Here is a 16814-nt window from a genome sequence, read left to right on the forward strand (position 1 = left end):
TATCCTTGGTCATGAGTTGCAATCAACATGTTGAGAAAATTGTTTCTGTAAGGGATAGTACTTAGGCAGGCTAGAGAGGAAAAGATGCATGTGCTTTCCGATGTATCGATGTGTTTCTGAACATAGAATGGTTATAACTTTGCAATTCGAGGAATAAAATCACTACTTTCATACACCTAGGAGACAGATGGAAATTGGACACAAAATAAAAACTACAAAGACCATTCAGTATACAAAGCATGTTTTATTATACTTTGACATTTAATATACAACAATCCCATGTAAATATACAACAACAGTACTTTCCTTACGAATAATTTCATCATACAGACACTGTTTCCCTAACGTCTCCGTGTTTGCAACATCATCAGCTTCAAGTGAGCCTGTGTGGTAGCCTCCATCAGGTGAAGACAGACACGTGTCTGGGTACTAATACAATAAATAAATGTCGTATACTACAGCCGTGTATTGCGGTACTGCATTGTGTCACCAACGTTTCAATTAAGCTTCCGATTTCAGGTCACAGAAGCTACCGACGGGGGACGCTATGCGGGGTTTAAAACAGATTAACAGTTTGTTATTTGCACCCATCATAAACTGTGAATAATTTCCTCTGGTGACCATCCGGTTCCTCAATTGCAATCATGTTTTAAATGTAGTCATGCGGCACGGGCGCCTGAGTTCAAAGTCAAGGTTTATTCTGGTCATAAGTTTGTTAATTGCGTAAAATCCCCATCAGATTGACCCTGGCGTCATTTAACGTCCAGCACTTTCGTCACGTGACGTAAGGGGATTGAGGATCAGGCCTGCTGACTTCATACCGCGCTGTGTAGAGAGCGGAGAGATGAGATTGAGGGGTATGGGTGGGGATAGCACAGGGGATTCAGGGAGGAGGTTAGAGGGGGTGAGCCGCTATGTAGACTGTCCGCCCTACTCCCTGAGAAGTTACTGTCATGATAGAGCACTGGGACACGCACCATCCGGTGAGAGGCACGCTGGGATATGTTAGCTGCTTCCATTTCCGCTGCCAGTTGCCGTTTCCACTTATTCCTCCTATTCTGGAACCATATTTTCACCTGGGTTTCAGTTAAATGTAGCGATGCGGCTAGGCCGGCACGCTCTGAACTTGAGAGGTAACGTTTCATGTCAAATGTTGATTCCAACTGAAAAACCTGGCTGCGAGAAAAAACAGTCCTTGTTTTCTTCTTCCTCTGTTTTCGTTTTTCGTCATCCTCGCTGTTTTGACTTTCACCTTCTTTCATTGGCCTCTCTTCGTCGTCATCCTCAGAATCATCATCTTTCAATGTCCGCCCGGGAGAAGGCGGGTCCTCTGATGGACACCCCTCGCTACTCTTCCTGAGGGGCAGTGGCTTCATCCCTGTAGGGGAGGGCAAGGGAGAGCGACATCTCGGGGAAGCTGCTCGTAGTTTAGCTGCGGCACTAGCTGGAAATTGAATTTTTGAAATTAAATGAATTCTTAAAGATTCCATCATTCACTGAATGGTATATAAAATGATGATATGGCAAAATTATAAAAGGTGCATTAGTACGAACTGTATCGCGAAAGACGTACAGAGATTTCCCTCTCTAGCCTCGTGAGAATTTAACTGAGCTTATCTTTGGTGATGAAGTTTTGGAAGTTTACAGTTTTGTTGTGTCGCTAATATGACAACCGGGCCTTTTATATGACAAGTATCTCACTGTAGATAAACGTTGAGAATAGGCATCAAATTGTATTTATCGGGAAGTGATTATTAATAAGTTTATGTTGTCTATCATCCACAATATCCTGTATCATTAAATACTGGCAACAGAATCAATCAATCTTCTTGTGAACTAATAAGAACGCATCGAACTTCCCGATCTGCCACAAGAATCAGATGAACTCATCACCAGGGACACTGACTCCTGATCAGAATAACAATTAATTTTGATAATATAATTTTTCACCCGTATGTTCACATTCATCATTAATAAATAATCATGCAGCAATACGTTGAAAAACGCAATGAACAAATGAAACAAGTGCGTCATAGTATCTTCCATCAAAATGGCAATGAAACCGAAACGAGTTGGATACTGTGATCCGAAGTGTATAGTCCCTGAATGCCGGATCCAGTGTCACCACTTACTGGGTGTTATATCACACTAAGTATCGTACAACGCTCAGCGACCCTTACTATCACCATAGGTTGTCATAAAATAGCATCTACGTTTAAATACATCAATGATTTGAAAAGCAAAAATTTAGATTTAATTTTCATGAGCTACACCGTAGCATTTTGTTATCAATCACCCATTGTGTTGATTATATTTTAAACAGTCATCACACTAGAAAAACATTTAAGTGCTGAGATAACACTATACATTGTATAAACCCAACAATAAATATGTTATAATTGATCATTTCGATGCTTAAATTCACTTTTATATGAGAAAGTACTATCTAAGAATTTTAACTTACATTTATAGGTTTTCCTTTAAAATAACAGATGATGCTTATATTTCAATATATCAATGTCGCACAACTGGGTGTTATTTTATTTTCTATTTCCATTCAAGCTGAAAAGCCAGTGATATCAACAGCACCTTCAAACCTTACCTCAAACTGAAATGAGTCATGGAAAATATTTTTTTAAACTGAAACTCGTTAAATCTATTTAAGATCGATTCAATGCATCACATGATACTTAAAATCGTTTTTTGAAATTTGATTTAATTGGCCAAATTTATTTTCTATGATTATTGAGTCTTTAGAATTTTTTTAATTTGGAATAACTAATACGATTTGATCTTTTTTCCCACTTCTCACTTTAAGACAGCATGCTCGTCAAGATGGTGAATTAGGAGTTGATATCTATCACGGACAGGAGCATTTGTGTTATAAAGGTATAGATATCCCCATCTCAATAGATTACAAAATATTTACCTGACTATTCCACACATAAATGTTCTATTTTGAGAAAAAATATTCTGTTAGTTATGGTGAAAACTGAAAATTAAATTGATTTGATTTTACCATCAAACCTGTAATAAGTCAATCGACAAAAACAGGCGAAGTGTTTCAACTAAAGCAGCATCTTGTTAATGAAATCAAAGTTTCCGTTAAGATTAGATAATTTCATAACCACATAATATATATTAATCGCATGATAAGCTTGTTGTGAATTGTTATTAATCACCGGAAGAAGTGGTCAGCCGCAAACATATCTCGTTTTTCTACACGAACACAAATTAAAATGAGTTAGAAAGGATACTTTACACTGCTGATTATTTATTGGAATAATTCTATTTTATATGATACATCAGGGGGTTTTATTTACTATTTAATTATATGTGGTTAGACAATATGAACAAAACAGATATGTTCACATAAAATAGAATAAAGAATATACGAAACCATCTGTAAATTACATTTTGATGTGTCTTGCAGGCATCTCCAAGGAAACACTAGGTGCAATACTACTTTTAAAAATTCCGCCGCGTCAACGTCGATATTTTAGAAGGGGTAGTTTGTGTAAGAAATATGTTTAGCATATTTACTTATTGTCTGTCATAAAATAATATGCTCTTTTGCCTTATGAAGCGTTTTCTTTGAGTACAAGAATATGATCACAGAAAAAGGTTACATAAATAATATATAACTGTTTGCATTATTAGACTCGTTTTTATCCGTACTCTGTTTTCCGCTTCACTCTTGAATGTGTTGCAGAATTATCTAGTGATGTCCGTAGGTGTCAGGTCCCTTTTACTATTATTCAGCTTTTTTCGTTAAAACGGTTCAGAAACACAAGGCCGTTTTTATTTAGATAAGCTTTAACTAAAACAGCCCGTGAATTCCTGATATTTTTCAAGGCTCCTTTGGCATTGCAGAACGGAAGACTCAGGTGTTAGTTTAGGAGTGAATATTCCGTGAAGAAACTAGCGACAAGAAGAGTTTGCATGATTTACCATGACAAGTATATCGTCTTTTTAGAGCAAGGCGCGGTTTATTTAGAGCACTTGACAACATGTACATCACTTTAAACCTGGGACTAAACTCACGATGATATAGTTATAAACATGCAGCATACAATTATATTTATTGTCGACTGATTACTATTCTTCGATAAAGTTTGGAAAAAATATTTTTATGAATAGCTGAGCATACCAGTTCAAATGAAAAATACTAAATTGTTGATATTTCTCTTTCTGTCGAGTTTCGACAGTGTTATATTTTATCATAGAGAAACTGATAATTATCAATCAAATAACCCGTAACCCCAGAACTATTTCCCGAGTACAAATACAGCTAGATGGGGCAGCTACATTCAGAAATGTTAATATAATAGTCATTGTATATATATTACATTGTCGTTCTCTTTCTTTCAGTTAACATATGCTTCATCTCTTATATAAGGAAATGTTAACGTTTTCAAATGGTAAGTCCTTTCAGAAACATTTTTTCATAAGTATTTTGTAAGTGAAAACAATAGGTGTACATGCAAGTCTTCCTGAAGAAATGCCATGTAGATATTCGTAAATTGCTGCAAGTTTTTAGATCAAATTTATCAACTATTTGTTTTAACTAATTTTCTGCGATATGATGTGGCAGTTCATTTATTTATTTATTTATTTATTTAGATTTGTGAGGAGAACTTGACAAAATATACATTGTTTGAAAGTATTTTCGCTCTCTGGATCTGATGGTGTTAGTCTAAAATAGATTGTATAATGTTAAAGGTCTTGAGCTGAAGTGACGACCTCCCTTCAACCAGCCGTGGGGAAATACACTGAATGAAAACCCTCTCATCTTGGAAATTAATTGATCAACTGCTATTTGTCTCCAATCAAACTGTTATTCATATTTAAAAAGACCCTATAATAAACGTGAACAATTTTTCTACGAACACAACAACGCATATTTAGGTAAAAATATTATTCCAATTCCGCTTTTAATGCTATTTAAGATGTTACTTATTATACGTACCATTGACGTCTGCTTGTGAATGGACGAATGACGAATACCACGGGTACCAGAAGTTGAAGGAACTTGCACGTGCAGTGAGGGCGGCGTCCGAGTAAGCTTGATATTTGGCATAAATGTCGGATATACTAGAAATCACAGCATCCTTTGTTTCTTTGGTTTTGTCTTCTGCTTCCAGTGGTTTGTCCTCTTTTTTGTCGCTATCATTTCCGAGGATACTGCTGATAGAAAATGACGACTTGGGCGGAACAGACACCGGACTTTTCGGCCTTGGTTGCTCCTCGGACATGCTTGAAGTTTTCTTGTTTCACACTTTGAATTCCAAGAAGGCTTCCCGGACACCAGGAGAACTTTCAATGAAATAATTTCATTGAAAAAATATTTCAAGTGTATTCTTGTTATATTAAGTGTCGTCTGCTTAATGTCGATTGTTCCGTTTCCCAGCGGACAAACGACTGGTAAACAAGGCAGTAGAGAGGATAAATATATACCGGTCAGTACTCTCTAAACTCACGTCCTTTCTTCAAAAGGGGTGACACAAACTAATGGCGAGCCACGTGAAATTCGAGAGTGTGCTTGCTGCAGGATGAAAGGTGTGTATCTAAATCAACATGAGCGCACGTTAGTGGTTTCGTCAATGGCTGACTTCATCTACCATTTGCGGTGATAATCACAAAATAATAAGTGTCCCTGGATTAAACGAGTGACAACTTCAAGCAAAATCACTGATTGGCCAAACACAAAAGCTAATCGGATTAATGAAAGAGGAATCCTCCAGTACACCACGCCTCTCCAATCATCGTCGATCGTGTATGCGATAGAAGCGGGTCTCTCATTGGTCGGCACAAATCGGGACAATTAGAATAACACGGCGGAGCGAAGGTTTCCAATATGGCGGTGTCTAACAATGAAGTTAAACGTCAAGATTCGCTTCAGTGAAGAAAACAGTATGTGATCCCTGTCAACAATAGCAGTTTTCTTTAGGAGATAAACTCAAGAGGGGTAGAAGATTAGCCAGATAGGCATCGGGGATTGGCTCCGCTGCGAGACCCGGGTAGTTGAGATCAATTAGAGTACCAGGAATAAGGACGTCATGTTTGCAAGAGCAACTTGATGAGACAGAGGGAAATTTGCCTGTCTGTCCCTATATCACTTTCTGCTTGACTTAACCCACTTTCCCTTGTGAAAAGCCCGCATTAGTAAATGCGATACACCGTGTAATGTGCCTAAATGACACGCGCTCATATGTGTTCATAAACTGGCAGGAAACACGAGAAAAGAGCATTGTACAAACTACCTAAAGCTGAAGGCAATGTTCACATATTATGCGGCGTAAATCTGTTTTTGTCCGTCGATAGCAAGTTTGATTTGATTGAAATTACATTATTCAGAAATCTGTTTTCTTCTCTTTTGTATGTATGGATATCACGTTTTATTTGGATTTATCGTATAATTTATAAGGCACAGATTTGATAAAACATTTTAAAGCTTTATTTCATAAACAGGTGGCAACACTATTGTGTCAATCAACCTTGCCTGACATCTTTACTATGCCAGGATTTTTTTATTGTTTTTTAAAAAACACCTGCTGTGATTTTAAAGCTGGTTATTTTCCACACACTTCGTTAACATGTACATCAGTTCATTACACATTCTTATTTCACAATTTTATGTCAGTATCTTCGCCTATTTCCTGGCATGAAAGCAATCATATAAGTGTTAATATAATTGCACGACGTTCATTGTAAACGAGTCAATTAGGATGAGCTTATCATAGCACTTATAAGAACTTATCTATGTAATTCTGGAGCTTGTCCGCCTACCACCGTCGGGCCACTGGGGGGTAGGGGTGTCTAGACCCCGGGGGTGCGGCTGTGACACGGGATTTAGAGTCGACGGTTACGGGGACAAGCAGACATGGGAAAATCCCTATACAATATTTTTACGGTTTGTTTACTCTCCGCCGAGGCGCACAAAAAGCCAAGTCATTACACGCTCGGCCATTGTCGCAGATCCAGTAGTGGTACGACACTATTTGTTCATTTCACAATAGCTGTAATAACCCCAATTTACTTCTGCGATAATATTTTTACAGGTATGTTGTTTTGTGTTTAGGAGTGGTTTTCATATTATGTGTCTCATATTTCAACTACCTTCAAAGTGTATGTTCGAATATATACGTCAGTCTGAATCCTCCCAGACAAATAAATATATTTTATAATGATGATATCACATTGTAACTTGTATGGTGTAATGAAATCGGAGATGGAAGGAAAAATATTTCGCATGTAAAGAAGATGATTGTTGACATTGAACGGACTCTATTTATTCCATCAATTGCGAACGCATCATGTAAGTATGGACAATGATGTATATATATATGAATGATGGCTTGTTGCTTGTTTATTGCTCTACTCAGCAGAAGTAAACCTATGTGACGGCGGCCTCTAAATAAGCGAGTGAATCAGACTATCCAGTGATTCATATCATGAGCATCGATCTTCGCATTTGGGATACGATAACATTCATCAACCAAGTCAACGAGCCTGACCACCCGATCCCGTTAATGGCCTCTTAAACAAGCATTGGTGGCTGAAGAATAGTTTTAACCCGGATCTTCACGGGGTATGTCCGTGTAAAATTACCAAAAGCTCCACAAGCACTCGTACACATAAAATATACATTTAATATAAACATGATCCTTAATCCGTTCAGTCATTTATTAGCTTATTGAACGGTACGATTGGTACACATTTAGGATGAATTAAAATGGTTACAGTAAACACCTATAATAAGTAATAGCATTGTTGCCGTCTGAACTATACAAGATGTATGTAAACCATTGGTGACATTATATATGTAAGACTGTCCATGGATCTGTAAGTGATGTGAAAATGAGTATTGAAATCATTATTTACACTTTACTCTGTGGTCGAATCAATACTTGGTGTCTGTGGCCTCAACTACGGAGTGACATGAGCTTTATTTTCATACCAGCTCCAAGGGTACAGATAACTAGGTGAAACTTGTTCAGTTGTCAACTGCTCGTTGATAATAATTATACAGAATGCTCGATCGGGGGAAACAACTTTCATGTACATAACTGTTTACAACGAAACGTGCGTGTTAAACTGTATCACGTTGTACTCGTCAACACTCAACATATTTGTTTTAATCACTGCCATGTACGTACATGTATAATCAAAATAGGTCATTATGATTCTACCATCTATTCTTATTCGTTAATTGTTTAATCACTGCCCCTTAGTCGTCGTGAATAGTTTAATAGGAGCAATTGTAAGTTCATCCGTTAACAAGTGGTTTTTCGCTGTTCATATATTATTTTCACTTTCCTAATTAAATAATTAATTGCAAACATAAACATCTGAAATAAAAAAATCCATTTTACCTGTTCATGCTACAAAAAATTGCAAAGTTTTAGGTCGATAAATCAATCATTTCATGTGTAACAGCAATAACGCGGTTTTGTTCATTTGAAAGAAAAAAATCTGAATCTCATAATTGTGGATGCATACCCCACTAATTCTTGACAATAACAAAATTGCAACATTGAAGGAATGATAGATTTTCATAATGCCGGTTTTGTAGGTGTTTTCATATTGTTTAGCCTTTCTTACGTGGAAAATATATGCACATGTTTGTGAAAGGCAAGGATATTCTATGATTGTTGTCTCTGTTGCATCAATGTAAGCTGAACCAACTCATTGAGGTCACTGGGAAGTAACTGTGGGCATGGAGAGCCTTTGAGTATTGAAAAATAAGCTTTGCGCAATTTCTTTTGCGATTGCTCCAATTGCTTTTGTTTGATGTTGTATGTGATGTGAGAACGGGTTGCTTCATACAGCGCAGCTGTACACACAACAAGGAGGACTGCAATAATTGCAACAGTGTTTTTCTAGATATGATGAATTGTTCATGGTTGAACATGTCATATCTGCTATATTTACATCTGTGTATTTACCATCCAAATAGAGTGTTTTGTTAGTGGTAGTTGTGTGTTCCTAATTCCTTAATCATGTGATGCAATATGTCTTTACAAAGTCAGATATTGGATATTTCAATACAATATAATGTTAGTGAGTTGTTATAGAACGATTGATATGATAATACAGGGAATACTTTGGGGCTAACTGTTTGATAAAGTAATAAGATATGACAATGATATTTTAGTGTGGGTATTTTTCACAAGGCTTAATTTTATAATATGGGGAGGAGCGGTGGTTATCTGTATGTAATAAAGTAACGAGATGTGATTACTGCGAGTTGTCATTCGATGTAGTTTGATGACGATTACTTCCCAAACCCACATCTGACTATATCCTGTAGAAGCAATCCAAACCCTCAAATTTACAATATATTTTGCATATAAATAAAAAGGGCATTTTGTCTCTATTCGTGTTACCAAGTCTTGGTAACTCAGAAACAGGGTAATGTAAATGTTATTTTGGTCTTACTCATATTACAGACCCACATATCCATGGAATCTATATGTCGTAGTGATTGATGAAATTCTCCGTATAAACGCAGATGTGTAGGCGATGTATCTGCTGAATTTTTAACTACTATGTAATTTTAAGTATTACAATTTGACAGGATTGAGGAGAAAGGGAACTGCGCTTTTTTTAACAAAAATAATTATCAACTGGATAAACTGTTTCTAATTGTGGACTTTCAGAAGAAAAAAAATACAATGTTCTTACAAATTTTGAACATGCAGCAATATATATTTTCATGTTTCTCATCTATTGAATGTACAGGTTACTTCAGAGTTTGCTCAACGTTATTTTTCTTTCGTGCTTTAATTCGTACCAACAACACTGAACTCATTTGTACAACTTCTAGGAGTACTTTCAAAAATTCATTATTATTCCTCTCATGTCCCTCATAACGTGATGATATTTCACTGATGAGCGACTTCCTTGTTTAAACTCTCTGGGCATAAAAGGGCGTGGCAATGTCACCACCCGGAGACATCGTCGTATCGCGTCGGTGACACGTCTCAAAAACATACATCTAATGGCCACATTTGGAAGACGAACTGACCTTTGTGGGCAGAGATATACCCCCGAATTACCCAATGATTGCCAAGAGGCTAAAGGCACTGCATGTACGCATCCTGATAACAATCTGTATAATATGTCGCGAGTGTACATAATACCCTAACATATTGTATACACCTTTCCTAATATCTGATCGATACGATGCCGTTGTCGCGAGATCGATCAGGTCGCCAGGAGAACAGCGCGTGTAAGGCGATCTGCAGTTCTCGGTGTACACATAACAATAGTCCGATATCGCCACCCCGTCTCACCCCTCTCCTTATCACTACCCTAAACCCAGCATTACTGGCACGTGGGCTGTCTCCACACCTCCCCCTAACCTCATCTCGATCGCTACCCCACTCTTCTTCTGGAATAATGTACATGTATAACCCTTAATTACCCACGCTCGTCCCCCCCATATCCAGAGACAAAAGTCAAGTGTGCCGTGTTAGTATTCATGTCTCACCTTTCCATACTGAGATCAAAGCGATAAGCCGACCTCACCTGGTCGGGTGTAGATGGCTCGGCTAATAAATCATACAGTAATTCGTTAGATAAAGAGGTTTTCTATATCAGGGTATTAGATTATATCCAAGGATGCGTACACCCAAATTTGGGAACATCGTTAACGGGTTTAGAAGATGCTGTATGAAGCGGGGGCTGGAGTGTCAAACTTAACCACTATGATCTGAGGCTTTTCGTGATTGTTGTTGTGGCAATGTAGCTGAGAATTACTTGCAAAGAGCGTCTGTACTTTTACAGACGATGTATTTCCCTCGCCGCTCGTTTGAGAAAACTATAGGCACACACAGCTGTAATAAACTCCTTAAGACTATATTTGTGTCTAAGTGGAAGTCACAGGAAGCAGGACAATGTGCAAGTCTTATAGTTGAGGGCATATTATATTGTCCTATGATCCATCAACCAATAACATTTGTGTCTAAGTGGAAGTCACAGGAAGCAGGACAATGTGCAAGTCTTATAGTTGAGGGAATATTATATTGTCCTATGATCCATCAACCAATAACTATATTATCTTCTTGATACCAACAGGAGAAAACAAGCAGCATTCCGTTTACTCTTCAATAATAAACTAATATATCTGACTACGCAGTACAATCGAATGTTGCCGATTATTCATATATGGTTGCGTGAAACATTTTCAATGGACAATAACTGTCGTTGTAATGCACATGTATGAATATAACGATTAGAGAGTGTTGCATCTGTTGTGGATTGCACAAATATATTGGAAATAAGGCGTAAAAAGTTAATATGACGATTTGATTCATGAATGCATTCTTTTCTGTTAATATGGAGACGACCAGTCATGACAATCAACCACATGAACAATGAACTCTTGTTTTATATTTTCCGGTGATTCGTTATTATTTCAGATTAGAGCCATTAGCCATTACTTAATTCCCTCTCAGACGTCCGAGATGTGGAGTTTGCGATTAATCTAAAGGCCAACTTGCATCAACACGTAACTTTATCATGTAGTCCACTGACGTATTGTAGATAGCGAATCAGTCTAGTCACGATCATGACATCAGCTGTGTCGTGACGTATTGTAGATAGCGAATCAGTCTAGTCACGATCATGACATCAGCTGTGTCGTGACGTATTGTAGATAGCGAATCAGTCTAGTCACGATCATGACATCAGCTGTGTCGTGACGTATTGTAGATATTGAATCAGTCTAGTCACGATCATGACATCAGCTGTGTCGTGACGTGTTGTAGATATTGAATCCGTCTAGTCACGTTCTAGACATCAGCTGTGTCGTGACGTGTTGTAGATAGCGAATCAGCCTAGTCACGTTCTTGACATCAGCTGTGTCGTGACGCATTGTAGATATTGAATCAGTCTAGTCACGATCATGACATCAGCTGTGTCGTGACGTATTGTAGATATTGAATCAGTCTAGTCACCTTCTTGACATCAGCTGCTTAACGTGACGTATTGTAGATATTGAATCAGTCTAGTCACGATCATGACATCAGCTGTGTCGTGACGTATTGTAGATATTGAATCAGTCTAGTCACCTTCTTGACATCAGCTGTGTCGTGACGTGTTGTAGATATTGAATCAGTTTAATCACGTTCTTGACAGCTGTGTCGTGACGTATTGTAGATAGTGAATCAGTATAGTCACGTCCTTGGCATTGGCTGTGTCGCGACGAATTGTAGATAGTGAATCAGTTTAATTAAAATTTTGAAAACTACTAATGGTATGACGTATTGCAGATTTTGCAGTTTAGCATAGTGATAATGCTTTTCAAAATAAGTAATTTTGAGCTCACCATGTATTGCAACATGCTATGTACAGTGGCTGTTGTATGATAACACAAATGCTTTGGTCGGTTTTATCAAGTTCAGTATGTATTGTATTGTATTGTATTGTATGTATGTATGTATGTATGTATGTATGTATGTATGTATGTATGTATGTATGTATGTATGTATGTATGTATGTATGTATGTATGTATGTATGTATGTATGTATGTATGTATGTATGTATTGTATGTATGTATGTATGTATGTATGTATGTATGTATGTGTATTGTATTGTATTGTATTGTATTGTATGTATGTATGTATGTATGTGTATTGTATTGTATTGTATTGTATGTATGTATGTGTATATGTATTGTATGTATTGTATGTATGTATGTATGTATGTATGTATGTATGTATGTATGTATGTATGTATGTATGTATGTATGTATGTATGTATGTATGTATGTATGTATGTACGTATGTAAATGTGGTAGAGTAATCCGTTCAAGGGATAGTCGAGTGGCGATTTGCAATTGGTGCTGCGTTAGTGTTGAACCAAAGTGGAAGACAAACCGCCAGTCTCCAACCAGTCTGTATCACTATCGCTTACCAAACTAGCAAGTCAGGAATCGTTCGTGCCATATTTCCAATTTCAAATTCAATTTCTTTCTTAGACTGGAAAAAACGTCAAAAGGATAAAGATTTTAAGTTTCTCTTTATACTTAATTGTAACTTCTTTTCCGTTTTTCCCATTCAATTTCCGAAATTGCAAAAATCGAAATCTGGTTAAATTTGAAAACGACTTTGAGAAGATCCAAAAACCGCCATTCATGTAGCTAAAAACGCCTAGAAGTTAAATTAGCGCAAAACCTCAGTCAAGATATCGTATTTCGTGACATCAATCATTGTCATTGGCGGTCATATCAAGACAGAATGAAAATTAAATCGCGCTAAGATTTTAAAAGCAAACAAAAACACTTTAACTGATATATGTCTTTGCATGCATGCACTTTTTAAAAAGATGAGTCAGGGTTTTTACGTATGTGTAGCTGTTTTGATGTATCCTCAATTCTCTAGATTCAGTTTCTAAATCTTCCTCCCTCCGGCGATAATCGAATTCACGTTGGTATCGATAAATGTGAAAGACGATATGTCATTACTTTCAGTGTCGCCAAGCGAGGGCGACAATCGCTATAATTACATTAGAGCACACGCAGTCCTCTCGCTCAGTGCGGGGCCAATTAATTTGTTTAATTTCATATCCTTTCTTTTCAACGCCGAGTTGATTAAAGGCATTGGCGACTGGATAAGGTTTCACTGCAAAGCTTGCACAGCGAAAGATTCCCACCGGCGGAAGATTCACAAACCGTGGGCTAAGTTAATGAAGATTGGCCATCGAAAACGACAGTCCCCTACAAGGTTTTAAAGCCTGATTCTAAAAGACATGAAATCTTGGAATTGGTGTTGACTTTTAAAGGGATTAAAAGATTATGTGCATCTGCTAGCTTTGTGTGTGAGGTTAGGTGTGCGAGCGGTGAAATAGCCCCAGGATGAGGGCCAGTCACCGATTCTGAATCTCCATGTTATCCTATAGTACCACGGATAAGGAACTGTCATCTGTCCGTCATGTCGTTGTTGGACTGTAAATCAATGTAAACGGGGATTCATTAAGTATTCCCTCTATCATAAGCTTTAGCATCACTCACATATCATGTTTATAAGCCTCTCTATTGTTGAATTCTTGCCAAATGACAGTTGCTTGTAAAATACTTACAATTAATCAACCAATTCCGATCTGGCCACTCGTCTATACGGTCATTTATGTGTGAAAGTTTAGTCAGTATGCAAACAGTTTATGAGACTCAGCATGTGCATGTTTACCGTGCTTCACTGTTACTAAGAAATGCCAAACATTTTATGTCAAGTAATGTACGGGGGTATTTAGGGTTTCCTTTATCAATTTATGCTCCTTAATGCCCTTAGCCCATTTCTACAATGACATGGCAAATGAGGGGGATATTTCCTCAAACGAAATAAGAATCATGTTCAAGATTAGGTCTCATTTAAGCTATTAGAGAGGGGCGGGCACGGCATCCGCTCGGCATCATTAAGATATTCAACGCATTATCGCACAGAGGAGATGCACAGAATATGCATCGTTTGATTCAAATTGGAAATCTAATATCGAATTTGATTCGCTCGATCTCTTTTTGAACCTTGTCGCATCAGGCGAAGCATTGTTCGCCCTTTTCAAATCTGATGCTTCCCCAGAGGGGCTGAACTGTGTTCACGATTCGCTAAGTTCAAATTAATTGAGGTTACGCTGTGATAGTTTGCCGGAAGACACATCGCACCAGCACTTATTGTGACTTGGACCGAAATGGACCAATCCCAATGGACTATTATATTTGCTGCGGAGCTATCAAGTTTACTCCGGAGCTATCATATTTGCTGCGGCCGTATCGAGTTTTCTTCACTGCGGAACTGAGATTGTTTGTTCTGATTAAAAGTTTGTCAAGTTGCACGCGATTGTGACGAGAAAATTGTTGGGAATTAGGGGAATTAAAAACTTCTTAATTGCCGTTGACAGCAATTTGAGTATTTGACTTGAGCACGGCAAACATATTTGGCGTATACTCATTGAGGCTTTTATTTCCTTTGGTCCCCAGGAGACTTTCTAATTCATGTTGGGACAGAGTTGTCTTTTAAAGCCGACAATGAAATAAAATCAGTGGTATATTGGATGTATCCGTTTTATTTTATTTTCCCCTATCGTACTGCGCCTGTACAATGTGTTATGGTTCATGTGAATTACGTATTGACATTATCTGTGTGGTATTACATTGAGGATTATCAAGTGTGCAGATGGAATAGAAAATTGATTTTATTGTATGATATATGTAAAATTTAAAAAAACTGTGAAAGTTGCATTTACATAGATTAAGCACCCACTTTCTACGTGATGAAACCATGTCGAAACAGAGAGTATAAGCAAAACTATGTTCCCGATCTCAAAATATATAGTCTGAAGTATATACACACCTACATGTGATATTTTCTTGCAATTTGCTGAGGAAATTATTTCGAATAGTTCATTTCATATAATGATACTCATAGGAATTGTACCCGTCTTCATGTTGTATACGTTCTTAAAAAGACAGGATATTTGTTTACTTTACCCTCATCTAAGTTCGTCAACGCGAAAATTTCTTTCAGTGCAATTAAAATTTAACCCATATATTTTATTAACCATAGTTTGTCGTGAAAGCTCTTATCGCTGCATTTGTCTTCATGTGACGCAGTTTGCTTTATATCTCTTAACGAAAGGATTGTTTCCACTTCTGTCTGCATTACAACCATGCCGGGAATATGAAACGTGTGTCGGTATTTTTCAAAACGCGCGTTTCAACCTTAAACCACGCGACCTCTGTATCCAAACAGGATACGAAACAAATGTACCAATTCATTTTATATTTCGTTTTATACATGTATCAATTCGTTTTACATTACGTTTGTTTCATCACCATGGAAAGTATTCACACACCGATATATGTAGGGACTTCCACTTTCCACAACGTTTGTTTTGAGTAAGAGATTGCGATGTGTGTCGCATTAGCTTTACTAAGATAATTACTTTCTGTTGTATAACTACTAACAATATTCTAACCAACACTCATCTTTTCGCACCTACACCTGATAAATTACACAGCATATGTCATCGACCCATTACCCTTGAAGCAGGGATATAATTACCAAGATGATGGAGGATAGGTTTTAGTAATATACTACTCACACTTTGGTAAGGATGACAAAAATTCACAACTTTACTTAAACGTAGATTTATAATTTGAAATTGTATCCATTTAAAACAGGAAAAGATAATCATATGGTAACTCCTCTTTAGGCAAACATTCACTTTAATCTAACCTTATGCACTTGATGCATGAGTAACATAAAAATGGTTTTCATGGCACTAATCAACCATTTTGCAAATCATGGAACGAGTCACTGACAAGTACACAACATCTGTCAATAGAAGGCATGGGATCCACAAGATGCAATGACATACTGAAACCTAGGATCCATGCTTACAATAAGCTTAGATATTTAAACCAAATTAGACCCCACATCATAGTTTTCTGTTGAATCCATGATTTGATCCTTAGCAAAGTGTGAATAGTATATTACTGAGGGCAATTAAGGGTACTCTTCCGTTGTCAGTTAAGAGATTGGAAGATACCGAACTTTAGACACCAAGAACAATGGTGAGTCGGACAACTTGGTACTTGGGATGCAAGCGTGAAAATTCATAACCGATGTCCGATTATTTTCCATGTTTTATTGTATCTTGTCAGTTTTAAACTGCTGTCAAAAGGGACAGAAAATTCACTGTGATAAATAATTTCATTGGTTTTATGAAAACGATATGGCCTGGTTTATTGGCTTGGATACAGCGGTTGAAGGAAGAGTGGTGCGCTCTATTGTTTGACATGGTGTGTAAG

The 16814-nt window shown here is 37.3% G+C and overlaps 1 protein-coding gene across 1 annotated transcript; it reads right to left on the minus strand.

The window, feature by feature from the left end:
• Positions 1-224: 224 nt before the first annotated feature.
• On the minus strand, positions 225-1433 carry LOC124272350 (homeobox protein HMX3-like). The gene has a single exon (XM_046707524.1). The coding sequence runs from the start codon at positions 1374-1376 to the stop codon at positions 816-818; it is 561 nt and encodes a 186-aa protein (XP_046563480.1). The 5' UTR covers positions 1377-1433; the 3' UTR covers positions 225-815.
• Between the last annotated feature and the right edge of the window lie 15381 nt (positions 1434-16814).

Source organism: Haliotis rubra, unplaced genomic scaffold (assembly GCF_003918875.1).
Source record: "Haliotis rubra isolate DU_JTF1 unplaced genomic scaffold, ASM391887v1 Scf169, whole genome shotgun sequence".
NCBI lineage: Eukaryota > Metazoa > Mollusca > Gastropoda > Lepetellida > Haliotidae > Haliotis > Haliotis rubra.